The following is a 22,028-nucleotide window of genomic DNA, read 5'->3' as shown; positions in this document are numbered from 1 at the left end:
CTTTTGATCAGCATTATATAAACTATTTATTTCCAAAGTTTCAGTTAATTTTACCAAAACTCAATTTCCGTAAGGATATAGCGGAGTCCTTTCAAAAATAATTATATGTTTAACTCTATAAAAAGCGAAATAAAAACCTGAAAACATAAAATTACTTTTCTCAATTTAGAAAAACACTGCTGCTCTTTTTTTCAATCGCCTATTATTCTATCAAGTATCAACATTCAGGTGAAGAATTAATGCAACTTCTTCCTTTATTTCGTTTAACATCTTCGAACCTCTCTCTTTCTGTAAGTATTCATCGATCACTAATGTGGCAGCTATGAGCGCCCTAACAGACGGCGGCTCAACCGCCACACCAAGCGCATACGAGCGCGCCCCTGCCAAACGGCAACCCGTTCTCCATGACCTGCCGGAGCGAGCGCGCCAGCGGCACGGTAGCCGGCCGCGCGCGGTGAACACGTGCTACCAGCATGAAGAAAAGCACAACAAGCTTTCACCGATAGGCGGCTGAGCTTTCTTGATTTCAATAGTCGGCAAGGACTTGTATATAAGCATTTAGAAACTGTTTGATTGAAAGATATTTACCAACTAGACGTATCAACAGTTAAAGAATATTTCTACAAAAATGATTTAACACGTTATTTTGGACCTGATGATAATGTATTAGGAAGTGCATTAACAATTTTGTTACTAGAGAATAAAGAAGGATTGTTAACAGACAATCGTTAAATATTAAAAAATTTAATTTTTGTAGAAATATTCTTTAACTGTTGATACGTCTAGTTGGTAAATATCTAAAATCTAATTTCCTCATGTTACGTATTAATCAAAACTTTTGCGTAGTACAGAAAAAGTATTTACTTACTACTTCTTTACTTCAAGGTTTCGCTTCTATAGCTAAAATCGCTTTTCCTTTAAGAACTCTTTGATCAAAATCCACATTCAATTCTAAACTGATATCGAATACACGTGTAGCTTCTGAAAGATCAGAAAGATATATAAAAGATAAAAAATATATAAATATTCAAATAATAAGAAATTAATTTTGAAAGTTTTGTACAGCATTTAATATAAAACTTTCTTTTAAATATAAGTTTAAAAAGAGAAAATGTTGTATTTTAATGAAAAAAACGTGAAATAATTAAATACCTCGTCTTGCATAAGAATGCAGATCTCTAGATGACAAACCCATCTTTTCAAGCGAGCGAAAAGATTACTTCGACGGCGAATCTGTTATTAATAACGAATATCTTTAAACTAGTCCCAAGACACAGTACCGCGTTGTCTTTTCCTCTACCTCACTTTCTCGTGTTTGACAAAATTGTCTGTTTATTAGAGAGAAAGAGTATCGTATGTACCTATACATTTATAAAAATTTGCGTTATGTCCAGTGAATAAAAATACTGTAAAAGAAGAATTTTTTACTTGCTTTTATTGTTAGATATACGCAAAATCGAATAAATGCTTAGTGAATAAGTAAATATTACATTTTTATGTATCTACATTTATAATTGCAAGAGAAGGACAAAGTTAATAATTAACAAAATTAATAATTAACTAAAATTATATTTGATTAAAGTATATGTTATAAAGTATTTAATTAAATATAATTTTACGAAAGCATACGATTTATTATAAACTCTCTTTATATATAAAAATAAAAATAAATACTTGAACTGTTGGAATTATCATGTTCCATCGTGTCCAACGAATATATGAGCTTTGTTCTTCTCTTGCAATTATAAATGTAGATACATAAAAATGTAACATTTACTTATTCACTAAGCATTTATTCGATTTTGCTTATATCTAACAATAAAAGCAAGTAAAAGATTCTTCTTTTACAGTATTTTTATTCACTGGACGACACTGGACATAACGCAAATACATTTTTATAAAGAGAACAAACAAAATAATAATTTATATAAAAATAAACTTGCAATATAAATTTATAGTACATATATATATAATATATGTGTTGAGTATCTCAAAACGAATATTACACTGTGAATTCTTAATTCGTCAAGGCGACTCGTATTTATGTGTATATATACTATATATGTTATTCGAGAAAAGTGAAATTCAAACAAATATATATACATGTATATTTTATTTCACGATAAGGTTTTTGTCATATCGAATGAGATTTCAACTTCTCTAGTTTGATTTTTCTTACAATAGAAACAGAAAGAAAAGAAAGAAAAAGAAGTCAAATTAAAAAGCTTTCAATATATGCTTAGTTTTAATATATTGTACACTATGCTTTCTATATATGTAACTTATAGCGGCACTCATATCAATTTGAATCGCTAAAATGATAATTTTAATATTAAATAGAGAGCAAAAATATATGTGCTTAATATAAAAAATGAAAACCAGTATAGATAAATGAACGGAGTAAAAGAATGAGAAAGAGAAACCAAATAATTATGAAAATTAATCACAATAAACTCCGCTCTCCAGTAGAAAAAAATGTAATATGTGCGCCCATTAATATATTAAATGTGAAAAGATAAAAAATAATTAAAGAATCAGAAAATTTTTACAAAGATTTATTGATGTCCGAAACATTATATATATATATATATATATATTTTTACGTTTGTCTATTTTTTAAATTATTTTAATATTATTCTATGACTTTTTTCAGCAACATAACTTTGCTCGTCTTTAACGACTAGTTATATATTTGTACAACTTAAATTATGTCCTCTATGACACAATTTCCTCTTATGTCTTCTAAAAATATCTTTGCTCCTTTGACATTATGTTTCCATTTCATTTTCATCCAAAGCTATCTCCTTATTTCCATTTTCCATGCTATCGTTTTGAGTCTCATTTCCATTACTCCTCGTCAATTTATCGCCTCGATAAAGATATTGTATCATAACTCCCGTATTCTCGTCATCCGAATCATCATCGTAGATTTCTATGTCATCTTTGTCATCCTGTTCCACATATATGTCCCATGCAAATTCGTTTTGGAATTCACTAAGCTGCAGCAACGCCGAAGTCAAATCCATCTTCAGGAAAGGTTCGAAATACTTATTAAATCTTCTAATTAAAGTCGGCGACGCTATTTCGCTTTCATCACAGTCGTGGACAATTTGTAAGGCCTCGTTTTATCAAGATTATAGTGCAAATAAAGTATAACGTTATACAATTTTGTGATGTTTATATCTCTTATTCCCAACATTGTTAACTCGATCAAACTAACATCAGAATTGTAATATATATATAAGCGTGTTCAGCTTCTAAAAATAATTTCTAAAAAATAAAAAAAGTATTAATTAACTTATTATTTATATTAATAAGTAAATCTTCCCCATCCTGTTAACAGTGCATTTTACTGACAATGAAGCGTTATAAGTCATAATAAATTTTGACAGACATTTTATTTTATTCTAATAATGTTTTAATTACCTTCACTTCGTCGGCCTGCTTTAGATAGGAAAAGTAGCAATCGACATGGTGCTTACAGCTCTTCAAAAAGTGCTTTACATTATTCAAATTGTCAATACATATTGCGATAACATGTTACGTACATCGATAAAGTTACGCAGTACACATTTTCCTAATTTTCCGTGACCGTCGTCTATCAATATCTCTATCGCGTACCTTTTCTCGCAATATCCTTGGCGTTAGACATTTCAAAGACAAATTTTGAATTCTGCTCGATCTTTATACACGGCATTCCCGTGAACTGGGAAATATCGCGGTACAATTCCGTGCTCCAATTCCGGCGCGATTGCACATCTGACGTCATGGCTCCGTTACGCGACAGTTTCGATTGTATATTCGCTAATTGCGATCGTCTGAATTTCAAAGCTTTAATCGTGGTTTCCAGCATAGAAACATATATCTTCAATATAGCAATCTTTTCCAATATATCTTCATTCTTCTGATTAGACATCCCTAATTAACAAAAAATTTCTCATTTGAATAAAAAATTGTATTGTATATTTCAATTAATTATAAAGCGTACATTACAGAAACGAGAATTTTGAAATCTTAAAATTCTATAGCAATAACAATAAATAAAAGGAAAAAAACATTCTCTTATTAAAATTAAATTTAAAACTTTATCATACATTTATTGATTATTGTTATACTCGTATAAAAATACGAAATATTTAGTTAAATAAAATTGTATATAAACAAAACATTTATTTTAAACTTGAACTTTATTTTGAGAGTAAAAGAGAAATTACCTGTATTGATAGAATTATTATCTATTTCCATGTCCAACGAAGATATACGATCTTTATTCTTCTTACAATTAATTAAAAATATTATATAACAAATGATATGTACTTTCTACCTAATTTTAATTAAATTTTGCTTTTATGTCTAAGGCCGGTATATTCATAGTCGGTTCTTATATTTTAGAATCTTAAGATGTCATTAACCAATCACACAGCCGTATTAGCATCTTAAGACATTACTTAAATTTTGCTTTTATGTCTAAGGCCGGTATATTCATAGTCGGTTCTTATATTTTAGAATCTTAAGATGTCATTAACCAATCACACAGCCGTATTAGCATCTTAAGACATTACTTAAACCGGTCTTAAAATAAGAACCGACTATGAATACTGTCCTAAGAGTAAATACAGTTGCTCTTATCCACTTATTTGTTCAACGCACCGAGTATAACAAACATGGAATTGCGAACGTACATTCGACAAAATAGTTCGTGTTTATATATGTATTATTCAAGGAAGATGATGTTCACAAACAAAAATAAATTCGTTACACGATACTATAATCCTGTTATTAGACAGTCTATTCTTTTACATATGTATTTTATTCTTCTCACAAAAACTTGAAAATATAAGAATCAAAGTACAAATACTAAATAGTAAAAAACACAAAAACTTGTTAATAAAAAAAAATAAAAAAGTTAGTTTTAAAAAAATAGACCTGCCTGTGTGATATGAGAGGGAGTTATCAAGGTGTCTCGAGCAACGCTCTGCCCTTGTCTGGTTTTTTTATTCGGCCTGTTGTGAACTAGATAAGGAGAAGAGAGGAACTTGGGGCTTCTGTCTCATATCGCTCGCCTATCGTGGATTTCTATAGCACTCCGTTCCAGTTTGCATATATTTCAGTAGGTTTCAACTAAAAACGTAGTAAATCTATTGGTTGAACCAACAATCATGATGCACAAATAGCTATAGACGCGATGTGTTCTGCTATTATCTGACGTCAATGACGTTAATTACCTGACTAACTTCAGGTAGGGATTCTCTAGGGATCCCTCAGGTAGGGATCCCTAACTTCAGGTAGAAGGCATTAGTTTGTTTTAGCTGAACTTCTTGCACAGGTCATCTTTTCTCTTTTTCTCTTCAACATGAAAAGAAAAAGAAGAAAGATGAACCGTGCAAGAAATTCTGCTAAAACGAACAGGCCTATTATTGACGCTGAGTGTACATACATCCTATCGCTTTCAGGGAGTCAATCATGCATCTTGAAAAAAAGTGAAAATTCCAAAACTGAACAGTTTTACTGGATTTCGACCAATGAAATCGTAGATACTCTAGTAAAATTTCTCACTTTTGTAATTGCTACCTCTTTTCAAGATACACGATCGATTCCCAGATCCATGTGTTTCGTGGTAGTTGAAGTGTGCATGCACTCACCGACCACACGTTCCAACATTCTTTCTCTCTCGTGATTTTTTCATTTTGGACGGAAAAATCAAGTCTACTTCGCTGATAAACAGTAAGTAATAAATTGGCACAAATTATAAGTTTTTTAAATTAATATTTCAGTTAATTTTGTGTCAAATTTACAGTAATATTTTCTAGTCACTGTATTCCTTTGTTAGACTTTACAATTAATCGCTATAATCTGCATCAAAAACTGAAATAAAAGATACATTAAATAATGTAAATAATACATTTTAAAAAATTTGAGTCACTTTCAATAAAATTAAGCGTAAGTGTAGCGAACGTGAGCAATATAAATCTTACAATTATTTTCTTTTTTTCTTTGGTGCTCGCGATATATCTCAGATTTACAAAGAAACATTTCTCTATTTAACAAAATTTTTAAAAACTGTTTTTTCTTTAAAATAATTTATTTAATAATAATATACACCATATATAATAACATATATACCATATATATTTTTAAAATTATTTTTTTATTTTTTTTTTAAGAACACAAAACACGTGCTTGCGATATCTCATATTTGCGAAGAACTATTTCATATTGGGAAAAAATTTTTTAAATTACTTTTTAAATTTTAATTATATTATTCATAATAATATATATGTTGTTAAAATATGATTTTTTTGCAAACGCAAGCACACTATTACCTAACCTAAATACTCAGGTAGCACATACACGTTTCCGAAACGTGCTACGTTTATAACCTATTTCTATAGAAACGTTTCTCATGAGTAAAAATGTCCATTCGAAAAACGTTTGATGAAACGATTCTTTTACGATAAAATAACGTTTAAAAAACTATTATAGAAACGTTTTGTTTTAATGATAAAGACATTTTAAATAAAGACATTTAAAATTTCTACTTTTCACGTATTTTGAACGTTTTTATGTTGAGACATGCGTGAGAATGTTCTAGAAGTTTTATGCATACACCATCTATGACGTCTATTCTTTTTCGAAGAAATTCCTGAACAGCTGTGCACATTCGTGATTCGTGCAATAAGTTAAAGTGAAACAATAGTTATTTGTGCAACAAGTGCTGTAAGATGAAAATTCACGGGTGCGGAGTTGACGCACGAGCCGAAGGCGAGTGCGGTCACCGCACCCGGGAATTTTCATCTTTACGCACGACTTGCACACCCTATTTTATGTTGCAAGTGCGTGGAAAGTGGTCTATCACGCACGCGTAGCGTGCGTAAAGGGCCACTTTCCATGCACGTGTTACATAAAATATAATTGTCTCACTCTAACTTAATTGCATTACTATTGTGCACCAGTTCAGGAAGTTCTTTAAAACGGAACACACGTATAAATGTTCTTCCAATGGCCACGTTCAGCAGAACGTTTATTTTACAACTGTTGGAAGTTTTCTAAGCTCAGATTTGTCCGATGACAAATAGATTAAGACCGGTAGAACAAAATTAATTTAAGTAAATAAGTGTGGATATATGTGCATGGATAAAATGATTTATTTTGTGCAATAATAATTAGTGTAATATAAATTTAAATGTTTCAAAAAAGACTAAAGCTATTATATATATAGATAAAGCAAATTATAATTTTGAAAATAAAATTTAACAAATAGGTATTTTTGTTAATTGTAGAAACGTAAAAAATACATTTCTTAAATCATGGTTTCAAAAATATTTTTGTTCAAACGTTTCTTAATGGTTCTTTACGGTTATAAAACTATGTATACGTTCAAAAAACGTACATGAAACTAATATGTGCTACCTGAGTACGTATGTACGTAAGAATATTTTATAATGGAAATACAATTTGTAATAAAAAAAAGTTGTATATCCGGGAAAAGTAATCTTTTTAAAAATAAATACCTTTACACTATTCTCTGTAGACAAAACTTGTTATGTTAATTGAAATCTTTTTCTACAAAGACTACAATTAATATATTTACAGCCAGCACTAAAAATCTATAGTTTACATCACGTACACATGCAGACAAAAATGTCATGACATATATATAGGTAATCTTTCATCTTGCTTTCATCTTGCTTTCATCTTGCTCCATAAAAAATACTGCAGTATTAGCATTGTGAATGGAAGCAAGATGAAAGATTACTTATATATAATCTTTATTCCGTAATTATATAAATATATAATATTATAATGCATTTTTTTAGCATATACTACAAAAACAAGGATTATTATTCTCCATATTCTCCTGCACTCTCCTTTCGAAGAAAAAAATGACATCTAATTATCAACCGTTATATTGGAAGAGCTGTAATCAATATCCTTTTATCAGCAAAGTATCCGTAGGAGAAGAGGATAGTATTGACTTGCACTCTATCAATTTGCAAAGAAAAGATTTGTTTCTGAGAACCACCGGATATATCACAGTATATTTCATACTGCCCCTGACATAATTGGGCCACCTAAATTTCCACACTATGGAAAACAATTTTGTCCACCATGTTTTTTTGAAAGAACATATAGCATAGTACGTATATTTCCTGATATTGTCTGTTATCGTTTTGCACAAAGAAATCGTAATCTAAATGTATGCTACAAAATTTTCTATTATCTGATATATGTTTACTTTTTAAAACAGCGGCCTGACCCTTTAATATCAAATTCTCCGTGGCAAGATGAAGACCCCACGAGAACATGCTATTATGCGATTAACAATTGGAATTATAACAATTGGAATTATACGAGGAAAAATAATTATATTGGTACGTAATATGCTTTAATTGATAAATAAGATATTGTTAAAGAAGATATATAGGCTTTTTTTTAGAAGAGAGTATAATTATATTTTCTATTTTGAAGATATCGAGTTTCATGAAGCTGTATATCCAATCAGAGTTTCTATATACGAAATATATAATCCTGGAAACGTAATTCAAATTTCGGCTCAAGATTCCAATAATCACTGGATTCAGTTGTGGGATGAATCATCTCAGATTGTACCCCCGACATCAAGATTATTTTCCCCACCCTTATCACACCCGTGTAACTTTAAAACCAAAATGCTCAGGCTAACATTTAAAAACAGTTCATGTGTCTCTTACACAAAGCTAGATGCTGTAATGCTTATCGGTACATCAGAATTGATTCTTTCTAGAAATCCTTACGAGGATTTAACTGATCTGTTAAGGAAAATTAACTGCATGTACTCCCAAAACCATGAGGATATTCATAATTTAACAGCAGATTTAAAAAATGTTCATATGGATATATTTCATCTGCAAAAGAATTTTCCTGAATATTGCATTATTTGTAAAAGGTACTGTCGTCAACATTAGGTAATATTAAAATCCTTTTATACTGTTAATAATAAATATAAATTTGTTCCAATATTATTTGCAGCGACATAAGAAGAACTTATAACAATAATTTGAGGTCCCAAGATGTATCTCAGGAAGTGATCCCTGATTATGTGCAATCTCATGGAGAGAAAAACTCGCGTCATATTTTATTAGAAAGTCATTCAAATGATGCAAAGCGTATGAAACTTTCTTCGGATGAATCCAAGGAGCTATCACGATGCAGTATATCTGAGCTTCCTGTAAAGTATTCTAAAAAGTCTACGTACTTCTCGTAATAATATATTTATTGCAATGTCATCTCGTGTATTAAAGTTTTACATTTTATTTTTGCAGGATGAAATGATGTTAAAAATATTTGAAAACTTAGATCTGATGACGTTATGCCGCATGAACAAAGTAAATAGGCGCTTCAACAATTTAATACGGGACTCTAGCCTCTATACACGTTTATACATTCAACAGGGATTTCTCAGGGAGATGCGCAATTTATTCTGTTACCTTACATCTAGATGTAAATATTTGCAACAGTTGGATCTTAAAGCAAGCACCTTTGATGTTACGGATTTTGAAAACTTTCTTGATAATTGCGGCAGGGGTCTAACGCGCTTAAGATTAAGTTACTGCGTTACAGTTAACGATCGGGCTTTAAAAATATCTTAAAATTTCAGAGATATGCAAAAATTTGAAAGGTATGTGTAAACAGGATGTCTTATTTTAAATGACCAACCTTAAATATCTTTTAAACAATACATTTTAAAGAAAAATGTTATAGAAAAAAATTGTTGGGTTTAAAAGAAATCTATAGAAAATCTTATTAGATTTTAGGTCCGGGTCCCATGTTGAGCCCAGTACGGCCCGAATCAAATTTTTTAAATAGAAACCCTTATTTTTATTGTATCATTTTTTTCTACTAATTAAATTGAATAACTTTTGTTTGGAGATATTCAAGGAAAACTTGGTTATTTTTTCAATATTTAGTTTACATTATCTCGATAATTGTTTGTCGGAGGGAAAAGTGGTACAGGACTTTTGACTCGATTTAGTCTCAATAACATGCTGTTGCAACAGTATCCAAATTTTTATAAATATTTGTACCCACATGAAAGCACCTAGAAGGTATACACAAATATTTAAAAGAATTGGGACACTATTGCAACAGCATATTCTTGAGACCAAATCAAGTCAAAAAGTTCTGTATCACTTTTTTCCTCTGACAAACAATTATCGAAATGTCGTAAGCTAAATATTTAAAAAGTCACCAAGTTTTCCTTGAATATCTCAAAAAGTATTAGGCAAATAAAAGATGTTTCAGATAAAAGTTGTTCAAATTAATTAGTAGAAAGAATAGAAATAAAAGTTTTTATTTGACTTGGGCTCTACTGGGCTTAACACGAACCCCAGATCAAAAATTTGATAAGATCGATTATTGGACCCCTTTTATCCCTCCTTTTGTTTAAAACATTTTTCTCTAAAATGTATTGTTCATGAGATAGTTGAGGTCGTCATTTTTTTTAAAATAGAGTATCCTGTATATAAATATATATATAATATGTAATTGTCGGGATTATTGTTATATTATTGCATATAAACAACACATATTTTTTTTTAGAACTTACTCTATATGATTGTCATAACATAAACGACGAAGGATTTTCGTATCTCGAGAAGCTCAATAATTTAGAACATTTAAACATTTGTTCTAGTAATATAAAAGGTCAACGTCTTTACAAAATTCTGCAAAAAAATCAACGAATTCGTTATTTAAATTTTGTACCTGGATGCCTTACAAATCCAGACACAGCAACAGTGTTATATAATTCGTGTTCTAACTTGGAAGTAATACGTTTACATCAGGACATATGTAGACTTACATCGCGAGATATTAACGCTCTCGCTGACTGTAAGAATTTACGAAAAGTGTACTTTTGTGGGTGTGTTTTTTATTTTATTTTTGAATACATGTTACCATATTCCTTAGTGAAATTCATGTTTGCTTCTCTTAAATTTCGAACAGCTTGAAAAAGTTACATTAATTTTTTTTTTTAATTAAAGAACTATAATAATTATATGATTTGTGTTACAGATACTTCGAAAGTCGAATCGATAATTATAAATTGCGCAAATTACTTCCTTCCTGGCAACACCTGGAAATAGCATCGTTCAGCTATATTGACCTCAGCAAGTTGACTTTATTAGCCCAGTGCAAAAACTTAAAACAGTTACATCTTGATTATGTGCAACTTGATACAGCTGATAAATATTCCATTATTTTGGAACAATGTCCAAAACTACAAGAGTTTTATCTCATACACTGTAATCTTTATCGTCACAGTATTAACGATTGTTTAATTAATGAATGGAAGGAAAGATTTCCACATGTGTCCGTCTATAAATATCCCTGATAATTTGAATAGCTTTGTTTATCATTTTGGGATATATATGTATATACATCTCTATTACTTTTCAAAAATTATATGGTAAATTAGGTAGTAAAACAAGTCAAAGCTAATAAAAACGCAATATTCACATTTATTTATAATTTATTTCTGAACAGTTTTTCTTTCATGCAAACATGAAAAAGAAAAGAGAGAAAAACTGTTGCAATCCACTGTCCCACAATAGTACTGACATAATGCCTTATTTTAACTTTTGATAGCATCTAAACGGTTGATTATTGTGATTATTGTGATTATTTTGAACGTCGTATTCTGCAGTCATATATGTTGCAAGAATACAAAATCAAGCATTTTATAAAAAGCCTAACGAGAGCTTTAGATAAGAAATAAAAATTTGGAAAAATTGGAAATAACTTTTGTGCATAATATAATGAAAAAAATTTGCAAATATGTGCGTGGGCAAGGGTGGGTTCCGCCCCTCCCCCGTCTACATGTGTACTATCTATACACACATATCAGCAAATTATTTCCCTTAACACTGACATAAACTCTTTTTCTCAAACATTTAAGCGAAATCTAAATGATGCATTATAAGTAGGTACACGCATGATGTTGTGCCGGGTTTTTGTAAAATGTTTGATTTTGACCTAGGTATTTTATATGCCTGGTTTTGTATTTATGCCTGCAATATATACAAAAGTTACATATTTTTCTCAGAGTTAGATCTGACGAAATGTTTGAAGACGAAGGATTTTTGTATCTGAAAACACTAAATGACTTAGATTTTAGAACAATTAAACCTTTATCGTACATTTATAAATACTCGACGCATTTGCAAAATATTGCAACAAACTCAACTTATGCGGGTATTAGATTTGCGTATTCTATCGCTTTTAGATCTAGACCTCGCATTTGCAATAGAGTTGAGAAATTCATGTCATAACTTAGAAGTACTAATACTAAAGTTCTGCTGTATTATAGTTTAGGACATTAATGCTCTCGCTGACTTTTCGTAAGAATTTATGAAAATTATGGATTGTCTTGTAAGTTCATTTTAATCTTAGCTCGCCACATTCCGGTCCAGTGGACCGCTGAAAGTGGACGCGCGCGCGTTTTTCGGTTTTCTAGTTTTCACATAACAACATAATTTTCCAATTTTTTTATAATAAGTTTAGTTTAAATTTATATCATTTTCTTGACCTGATATTATCATAAACATCTTATTCAAAGTCGATATTTCCAATTTCTAAAGTAAGCTTAAAATTATTAATTAGAATGAAAATGACAATGCGACAAAGTCGAGCAGTCTCACGGATCGAAGTGTGGTGAAATAAGGACTCAAAAATAAATGGCTATAGCTAGAATTAATTTTAGAAATCGATTGTTTGTTCCGTCAATGATAATTAAACAAGAAAAGTTTGTTACTTTCGACTACAATTGGCAATATGTACAAAGAAACGTTACGACGACGACGTTTCCACCCTTCGGATTGCGTCCTTATCAAGCATCTGGTAAATTGATCTTTGTCACGAACCTAAACATCTGTATTTACAAAGATTTTACCCGAAATAGTAATAAAATTGTCGATGCATGAGTCAGTGACATCAGAGAATGCGTTTCATAAGAGGAGTGTGGCCACCGCCAAGAAACGGAGCACGACGTAACCGCGGAGCGACTACTAACGAGTGATTTCATGTTGGAGTTCAAAAGCGTGCTGACGCCGGAGGAAAATCCCGGAAACCCCGGGATCCAGAGGACGAGCGTGGCCTAGTAGACAGCGCACTGGTCTATTGAGCCGAAGTCCCGGGTTCGAGCCCCGGTAGAGCTAGAAAAATTATATTCGCTCGTTCTCCTCTCGGAAGGCAATGGCAAACCATCGAGAGTGTTCTTGCCACGAACACTTCTTTAAAAAAATATAGCCGTTCGGAATCGGCGTTAAACTGTAAGTCCCATATACAATGTGTATAATCTACGTGCGCAACACATGTATATGAAGAGAAGTCACCACGCTCGGACACGAGTAGGTAATAGAACTGAGGATGATGATCCTCCTATGGACACATCCGTCTGCATAGTTCTTAATGCCACTGACGATGGGAAACAGTCGCATTGATTCTTTAACTGATATTATATCGCAAATAATGTGGAGATACAGGAAAAATTGCGAAAGGAAGCAACAATTATATTACCTGACAAAGGCGTACTGACGCTTTTGAACTCCGACATGTAATCACGCGTTAGTCGTCGCTCCGCGGTTATGTCGTGCTCCGTTTCTTGGCGGTGGCCACACTCCTCTTATGAAACGCCTTCTCTGATGTCACTGACTCATGCATCGATAATTTTATGACTATTTCGGGTAAAATCTTCGTAAATACAGATGTTTAGGTTCGTGACAAAGATCAATTTACCAGATGCTAAAAAAGGACCCAATCCGAAGGGTCGAAACGTCATAACGTTTCTTTGTACATATTGCCAATTCTAGTCGAAAGTAATAAACTTATCTTGTAGAATTAATTTTCTTTTAAAATACATTTTACCGTTTTATCAAAAATTTTGTTTGCTTCTCTTGCGAGCATCTTAAAAAAGTTATATTAATTTTATCTTTGCAATTAAAACATTGTAAAAATTATATAATTTTAGTACAATTTTGGAACAATGTCCAAAACTGCAAGAGTTTCATCTCATATTCTGTAATATTAGCGATGATTTCACTAACGAATGGAAGGAAAGATGTCCGCATGTGTCCGTCTATATATGTATGACTGATAATTTGAATAGCTTTGTACGTTTATTATTTTAGAATATATGTAAATAAATATACATATATACATATATAAGTCAGTTTACTTTATAGAAATTATCTGGTAAATTAAATAGTAAAAGAAGTTAATGTCTAATAAAAACGATACCCACATTTATTGATAATTTATTTTTTAATTTATTTATTTGTACAGTTTTTCTCTTTTTTTTCACAAATTGATTCTTTTGGACGATGGTCATATATATATATATATATATATATATATATATATACGAAACAGCATTACCGAAAGGCTTGCAGCATCAAAAGTTACAGTATATGCAATTTAAAAATTCTTTTTATATCGATGGAATAGGTTGCACTGGTGAATAAATGCACAAACATTTAAAAAATGTAATGTATTTATAAAAACGTAGGATATAAAATTATACATATATCGTATTAGGAAGTCAACACATTCAATTTTTGTTCAGCACTGATTCCATATTCGTAATTTTCGAGAGTAACCAGCTTGCTTTTAACGATTTATTTATTTCATTGAAGTACGTTTGAATTGCATTCGTCGCTTCTTCCTGAACGAAGTTTACAATCGTGTTCTTAAAGAACGGAGTTATGACATTGACGATAAACGTGTTTACCCAATCCACTAGTCCGTTCTTATTTTCGATTATCACTTTAATCTTACTGTAATAATATAACGCATAGTTGAGTTAATTGAGTAATCAAGCTTATAAAAGATTTCTTCATATAGATAACATAAATATATTACGAGAAAGATATGGATTCTACATAATAATTTGTATAGATTAATAGGCATTACCCTGGAACTTGTAACTCGAACTTGTCGAGAGATAAAGTTTGATTTATTGAGTTGAATCTGACGACAGTTTTAGCGCGTACATTTGCCGACGAAGCTAGAATGCGGCCCTTCAAGTTGAAAAAGACCAGGTTTACGGTAAAACTGTATGATCCCTGAATACAAAAAAAAATATAGTATCATCAATATAGTATATATATCGTGTAGTATATACTTAGATATGCAATTCACCTGGTATATTTTTTAATTATGTTATTTAAGAAAAGTAAAAGTCAAGGATAGAAAGGCTATCCACGCTACCTGTAAAACTTTAAATTCGAAGCCAACATTCAGCTTTACGTCTTCAGCTTTGTAACTTAAGGTGGCGTTGCCATAACGCTTCAAATCGGACAAACGTTTCAGTGTACCCGAGTGCAAAATGAGATCGGCTTTGTATATCATTGGTTCGACTTGGTTCGAAATGGTGGTGTCCGAAAGGTCCTGGCGTAAAATTAAAATAACAGTAGCTTTCATATTGGGTCTTAATAAAATCGTGATGTATAATTTTGTTATCGTAAGTAATTGAGTTAAGCTCCGGTTTATCAGAAATTAAATCTAACAGTATATCACGCGGCGAGATGTGGGTAATTAGACAAGACGTGTAAGATTTCGTTGCTTATCGGTTGCGCAGCTGGATTATCTGCATGCTCCAAAATAATAAGATCATTGTAATGCGAAATCGAAAACAATGTATACGCTTTATCGGCGTTAACTCTTCTGCAGTGGCGCAAATAATCTTACGTACCTTTCAAATTAACTTGCTCTTAAATATGATATATTACTTTCCACGCGAATATCGCGAGTAGTTCTACTTAATAATAGATTAATTAATTATTACTTCTATGAAATAGATAGAACAATTTGTTGGAATAATAAATAAAATAAAATGTTACTTAATATTCTGCAAAATCTCCAAAATACTTTATTTATTAATTCTCAATTCTCATGGAAAGCTTTCGAAAATCTTTTTCTCTCTATATTTGAGAAATTTGAGAATATATACGAACTCATTTAATTTCATGGTGCTACCGGCACGGTGCAAGATAAATGGCTTAATTCACAACCGACATGATCCGGGAAGAGTTTAAGCACTTGCGCTAGAACGGCGGCATTGAACTTGAGCCCAAGCTCGCCGTCTACCTCGATCTACCGGGTGAAACCTTGGTTTCACTCTCGTCCAAGTTCAAAGCTATTGCGCGCCAGCCTTCGAAGACGCAAAAATGGGATCGGCGAAAACGAGGCGAGGGATGACCTCGGCGTTTGACCGTGATCCACCGCGGTCCAAGGTCAACGCTCGAAAGTGTCATCCCGGGATTCACTCTCGCTCTCGTCCAAGGCCCAACTCTTCGGTTTCGCTTTCTACGGCCCCGAGGTTAAGCGTGCGCTCGCTTTCGCATCGCGGCCCGCTGACCTCGAATCCCAGCTCTGACCCCGAAACCCAGCTTTCTCCCGATTTTCGAGGCAACCTCTCTCGCGATTGTGAGCGAACCTGCACGCGTTTACTGTAATAACGGACTCTCTTACGTAAATGACTGGTTTTCTCGATGGTATTACGGAATTTACGCTGTGAACTCAGGCTTATAATTTATTACTAAACCTTTATTTCGCGAAGAAAGATTCATTATAACGTGTATTACGACAAATATATTTGCTATCTAGTCGAACGTAATTAATAATCAAAATAGGTATCTTTCAATTTAATATTGTTCTTATCATTTTATAAATTGAATTTATATAAGAGCATTACGTACCATCCATAATTTTGTCTTCGTTTGTGGGAGATTGAGTGGGTCCAGGTTATTATTGACAATAAATTGCGAAATTTGAGGAATAAATTCGTCCACAACGTCATTTATATTAGTACCTGAATTTACATTGTCTATAATATTCCTATAATTAATGAAAATTTACGTTTATTTCGATTAAGTTGGATCTTAATTTTTAATAATATTAAAAAGGAGTTAAATTAAGAAATAAAACAGATGTTACATAGCGAAATAAAAGAGTTAATAAGCGAAGTATAATAAATAATTATTCTATATCTATATAATATACGTTAAAATAATTTTCAAGATTTAAAACAAATTTTTTTCTGAGTGCAAATAATTGATATTTAAATGTTAAAAATTAAAATTAAAGTTAAAATAATAATATTTGATAGCGATAAAATGTTATACTTACAGAATTTCTAGCTCCGCCGAAGCTAAAGAGATAAATACCAAAATAACGTAAACGAACTTCATGGCGATTGTAACGAGACTATGCCAAATCTCTATGACCATATCGCTTTTATAAATTCCTCAAACTCAAGTAAATCCGATTATCGGATTATCACCATCTCTCTCTCTCTCTCGTAATCTCGACAATCATCAATCAAAATGCATTCCTTTGATCATATCTTTATTGCGCAGCCATCCAAACAAATGATGAAAGAAAGGATAAAATAAACAATATTATCGGAAATATCTGAAGTATAGGTATACAAGGAAAATAAATCAAGTCAATATAAAACGCAGTTACATATCGTCTAATCTGAACGGAATTATCTCACGGAAATATAAACTGTTGGTTGTTAAAGTTATAAAATAGTTTGAGAATCTATTTACAAGAAATAAAACTATATATAATTAAAAAGAGCTCTTATTTATATTAAATATTATATTAATAATTTATATTATAAATAATTATTAAATTAAAAAATTTCTTATCTTATTAGATTAGAAGTTCAAACTTTATAGAATATATATAGTAAAAAATTGCGTTTATGTAGCAAGCAGTTTGATACGTGTAAATGTTGTTTATTTGTTCATCCGTTTATTATTTCTATTTAACGAGGTAAAGTCAATCTCTACCGAGAGATTTTCGACGTTTGTTATCGACGCAGACTCTCCATCTCGTTACGTGGCGCTCTCTGTACTGTAAATCTTAATTTATAACATTCACGAGGCGAATTGCGTTACATGTATATTTACAGATAATTAATATAATATTCCACAAATTATTTTTTTAATAACATACAATTTCAATAACGAATTAAAATCCAAGTTGCATTACAGTTTTAGATCTCAAAAAGATTTTACACTTTGTGATTTTATAACAAAAATTCTAGCCAAATTTTAACTGTAAAGTTAAACATTTCTACAAGTTAGGAGATTATTTCATTTCTATCTTCTGTTATCTTATTGTTTAAGTTTAAGTTATTATATGTATGTATATTTATTTGTGTGCATAATAATTTTTATATTATTCATTTTTCATCATATATCTCTATAGAGTATGTTGCAATAAAAATTGTAATCGCGTGTTTACCGAAGCGAACAGAATATAGAAATTAATTTCTTAACTTTAATGACTCGTTTCTTAGTATCGAAAATAACAAGCGGCATAATGGAACAATAATTCTGTAGTTGTCGTTTATGCCTGGATATTATTCAAAGTTCGCTAACAACACTTTTTGTCTCTTTCTACGTCTCTATCGTTTTTTACCAACTTTCAGATTCCTGAAATGAGCGCCGCGACGCACTAGGAAGTCGTCGCGAGTGAAAAACAATCTTGTTTGTCGGCCCTGGCGAATTCGTCCTCGACGAATCATTTACGACGGACCAATCGCAGCTCGAGAAAAAGTGGGTGTATATCGTGACGTATCTTTACTACGCTTTAATTGCGAAATCTGATGCGTAAGAACGCGCGCACACTACACTGTAACATGTCAACATAACTGAAACGATTGTAACTTCACGCGCACACATTCAAGATCTGTTTTATGTCAACCGCATAAAGTGACTCTTCTCGACACTCTGAATATATCGTCACCTAGCTAGCTAGCTGCGTGCACTATCATATTTCAATAGCAGAAAAATGATATTATTATGTTGTGTAATCAGAACCCAACTGTTTAATCATTATCGTACTTGTTTCTTACTTTCATCAACTTCATTATCTCGATGAAACTCTATTAACAATGCCGAATAGGAGTGTATTTTCTCACAGTAAGATAATAATACATTGCTTACAATCTTGATAAAAATTAATAATTTCGTCTATTAGAGATTAATAGATATTATCAGATAAAGAAATTCCTTTAAATTAATGAACGCTCCAAATAACTCGAGATAATAGGTCTCGTCTAAGCTTCTCTCTTTTTAGATAAAAAGAAAAATGGTTTCTCGCGCATTATCGCGACATATATACTTCCTAACGGATAATTGTTCAAGCGAGAAGCATCTGTTTGAGTAATAGAGGCCTCCATCGCAGATTACCGCAACGCTGTATTATAGTATATAGAGGAAGGAGGCAGAAGAGCGCATTGCTTTCTCCTTCTATGCGGTTGAACGATCGAGGTCGTTGAAGAGAAACCCGCGGGCGGCGCGCTCTTGTTACTCCATTTTCGCCTTCGGAGGAACTCCTATACGGCCTGCGTATAAAAGCCGCGGATATATACATGGTGGCTAGTAATTGCACTCGCGATTTCCAAGGTCGGTGACCTCGCGAACGGCCGTGACGTAAGGCAGGCCATCTGCTATCGCGGAAAGGGATATCGCGAGAAAGTTTCAAGACTGCAGAGTGCAGCACCGTCAACGTATTCTCGAGGGGAAGGTGCAGGACGAAGGGCTCGCGGCAGAAGATTGACAAGATAACAGGATCGTTGTGACGCGTACACTTTGCAGAAACTTATTTAGCGGGAAAGCGAAATTTCAGGAAGATAAAAGATTGAAGCTTGATTTTAGGAAGATAAAAACTTGATCTCGAAAATTCCAGGAACGCGGTAAAACTAAAAATAAAACGCTAAGTGTATGATATCTCTATCTCGGGCTAGATATACCATAAAAGGAAAAGATTAAACGTGAACACGATGAGATTCTATTATATTTTTATCCAATCGATATTCCTGGGGAATGGCACTTTGATATTTTGTACGACGATCAATGGTCAAGTCGAATGCCTCTTTATATCAGTCGACATGTCATACGATGTCAGAATCTTAAATTAGCTCGATTACCAACGGAGTTCTACTATCAGCTATTTTAATATGCGTATACGTATTGCAAACGCTACCTGTTTCACCTAATAATCATTCCACGAATTAATGTCAGTTGCTTAAATTTTTAATAGGGAAGAATGAAAGAGATAAGATTTTCAAGTACTGTTTTTCAAACCGGTTTGAGAGCTATCAAGCGTAAACAAATGCGTATGTACAACACTACTGTTTTTATTTGTTACATTATGTGATTTTGTATTACGCAGCAGAAATTATAACGAGTCAACAATTCCCGTATGGTTTTCTTATTATCAACCGACGAGCGAAACGTCTTGTTGTGACTGCACAATAGCAGATAATGCACGATTACTTTGTTCAACTTCGTACGTCACCGATAAAAATGTGATGTTAACCTTCTATATTCCTCTGGATTGATAAATGAAGCGAAGTCAAAGTACTGTCTCGATTAGTTGTCATGATTACGACGCATAAATTATAAACTATAAATAAATAAATTTATACGTAATGTAAACAATTTTTGTCTTCTTTTCAATATTTTACAGAGCTGCTAGTGTTTTTTTTTTTTAACAAAGTAGAATCAATATTTTTCTCAAATCGCGAATATTTATTCCAATTAATGAAAATATAAAGAGGGCTTAAGCGCATTTATTCGTGAAATAGCTAATAATAACTTATAATTATAACTGAGCGATAATATCGTATGAGAGTTACGCTAACGTGATTATAAAAAAAAATGGCAATTATATAAATGGCAATTAAATAAAACGTGGCCTTGTAAAAGATTAAAATAATTAAAATATGTTTAAGATACTGTGGGCCTATTCTGTAATTCTTAACGATAATTTCGTTATCGTTACATTGTCATTGCGCAGCTTTTTTAGCATATATAATATCTGCGCAATGCAAATATAACGATAACGAAACTGTCGTTAAGAGTTACAGAATAGGCCCACTGATCACCGATCGCACACAAAATTAAAGGATTATTCGAATAAAACTTTCACCTCGCTAATTATATAATGTGCATATGGTGTGACATTATTGTAAAAATACATGGTGCACAGCGCACATGTCGTATCTTTATTGTCTCGTAATAATTAAGATATTGTTCCCCTTTTCTATTTCAAACATTGAAGAGTTTGCACGTGTTTTTGAAATTCGTCAAAAACATTAGGGGTATTCAAATAAGTTAAAGTTTAACGGTTTGACAGGTTATGTCGGGTTAAAGTCGAGTAAAAAGTTAATTAATTAACTTTGGGCGCGCTACTCTTTAAGGTTATGCAAAATACATAAGTGACTCATTAACCTATCACATTAATCTTTGGTTTAAAAGTTTAAAAATTAACTTTTTACCCGACTTTAACCCGACATAACCTGTCAAACCGTTAAACTCTAACTTATTTGAATACCCCTAGTGTTTCGTAAGAGTTAACCTTCTTGTATTATCTATATTACTACGTCAAAGTGATGGGCCGATGTGGAGAGGCAAGAAAAACAACAAATCAGTCTTTGAGTACGATTCAATACGCATAGGAAAGAAATAACAAAGCTTTTAATTAATTAATTAGAAGATATTACGCGTCTCTTGCTAATAATTTGATTATTATAATTTAAAGAGACGAATTAATAACGCGTTGGATAATTTAAATCAGTATAAAATTATTTTGTGATAAATACTTGGTGACATGTATATAAAAAAATATAATACCTTGATTTATCATTTAACCCATTTGCTCCGCGTCACTGACTATGTCAATGATACAAATTTTTGTAGTTTATAATAGCATATAAAATTTGAAAGAAAGAAAACGATTAAAAGAAAGCACTTTATTAAACGTAAACTAAGGAATAATAAGTAAAAATTATCTGAATATATGTGCTAGGTTCAGAATATGCTCATAATGGAATTTCAACTGTTCCTCGTCTATCAGTAGGACTCGCAGCAAAAGAGTTATAGTATTTTTAATGATTTTTGTCATAAGTATACTACCGCTTAAATTTTTGAGTCAATTAGCGCAGCTTATTGCTCCGTCATTTTAAAGTATAT

At 31.9% G+C, this 22,028-nt stretch overlaps 1 protein-coding gene, 1 long non-coding RNA gene and 1 pseudogene across 3 annotated transcripts; 1 reads left to right on the top strand and 2 right to left on the bottom strand.

Moving 5' to 3' along the window:
• Positions 1-2,650: 2,650 nt before the first annotated feature.
• On the bottom strand, positions 2,651-4,045 carry LOC139820897 (uncharacterized; annotated as a pseudogene).
• A 405-nt stretch (positions 4,046-4,450) lies between these two features.
• On the top strand, positions 4,451-11,490 carry LOC139820915 (uncharacterized). Of its 2 annotated transcripts, XR_011734123.1 has the most exons (8): positions 4,451-5,724; positions 7,818-8,137; positions 8,249-8,372; positions 8,470-8,926; positions 9,010-9,208; positions 9,303-9,658; positions 10,579-10,900; positions 11,053-11,490. It is a non-coding gene; the product is annotated as an uncharacterized lncRNA (long non-coding RNA). The 2 variants fall into 2 exon arrangements; XR_011734122.1 differs by having other exon boundaries at positions 4,452-8,137.
• Positions 11,491-14,509: 3,019 nt separating this feature from the next.
• Positions 14,510-17,579, bottom strand: LOC139820143 (uncharacterized). The gene is made up of 5 exons (XM_071790165.1): positions 17,164-17,579; positions 16,734-16,872; positions 15,244-15,423; positions 14,947-15,098; positions 14,510-14,810 (listed from the first exon to the last, which is right to left on the bottom strand). The coding sequence occupies exons 1-5, from the start codon at positions 17,262-17,264 to the stop codon at positions 14,585-14,587; spliced, it is 798 nt and encodes a 265-aa protein (XP_071646266.1). The 5' UTR covers positions 17,265-17,579; the 3' UTR covers positions 14,510-14,584.
• Positions 17,580-22,028: the final 4,449 nt, after the last annotated feature.

Source organism: Temnothorax longispinosus, chromosome 10, assembly GCF_030848805.1.
Source record: "Temnothorax longispinosus isolate EJ_2023e chromosome 10, Tlon_JGU_v1, whole genome shotgun sequence".
Taxonomy (NCBI): Eukaryota; Metazoa; Arthropoda; class Insecta; order Hymenoptera; family Formicidae; genus Temnothorax; species Temnothorax longispinosus.
This window is presented reverse-complemented; position numbering and strand designations above follow the sequence as displayed.

Excerpts from the sequence above, each read along its gene's own strand:
- LOC139820143 (XM_071790165.1), bottom strand. The coding sequence starts at position 17,264 with ATGGTCATAGAGATTTGGCATAGTCTCGTTACAATCGCCATGAAGTTC. Across the intron at positions 16,873-17,163 it reads TCGGCGGAGCTAGAAATTCT|GAATATTATAGACAATGTAA; the intron begins GTAAGTATAACA and ends CATTAATTATAG. Across the intron at positions 15,099-15,243 it reads TCGAATTTAAAGTTTTACAG|GGATCATACAGTTTTACCGT; the intron begins GTAGCGTGGATA and ends TTTTGTATTCAG.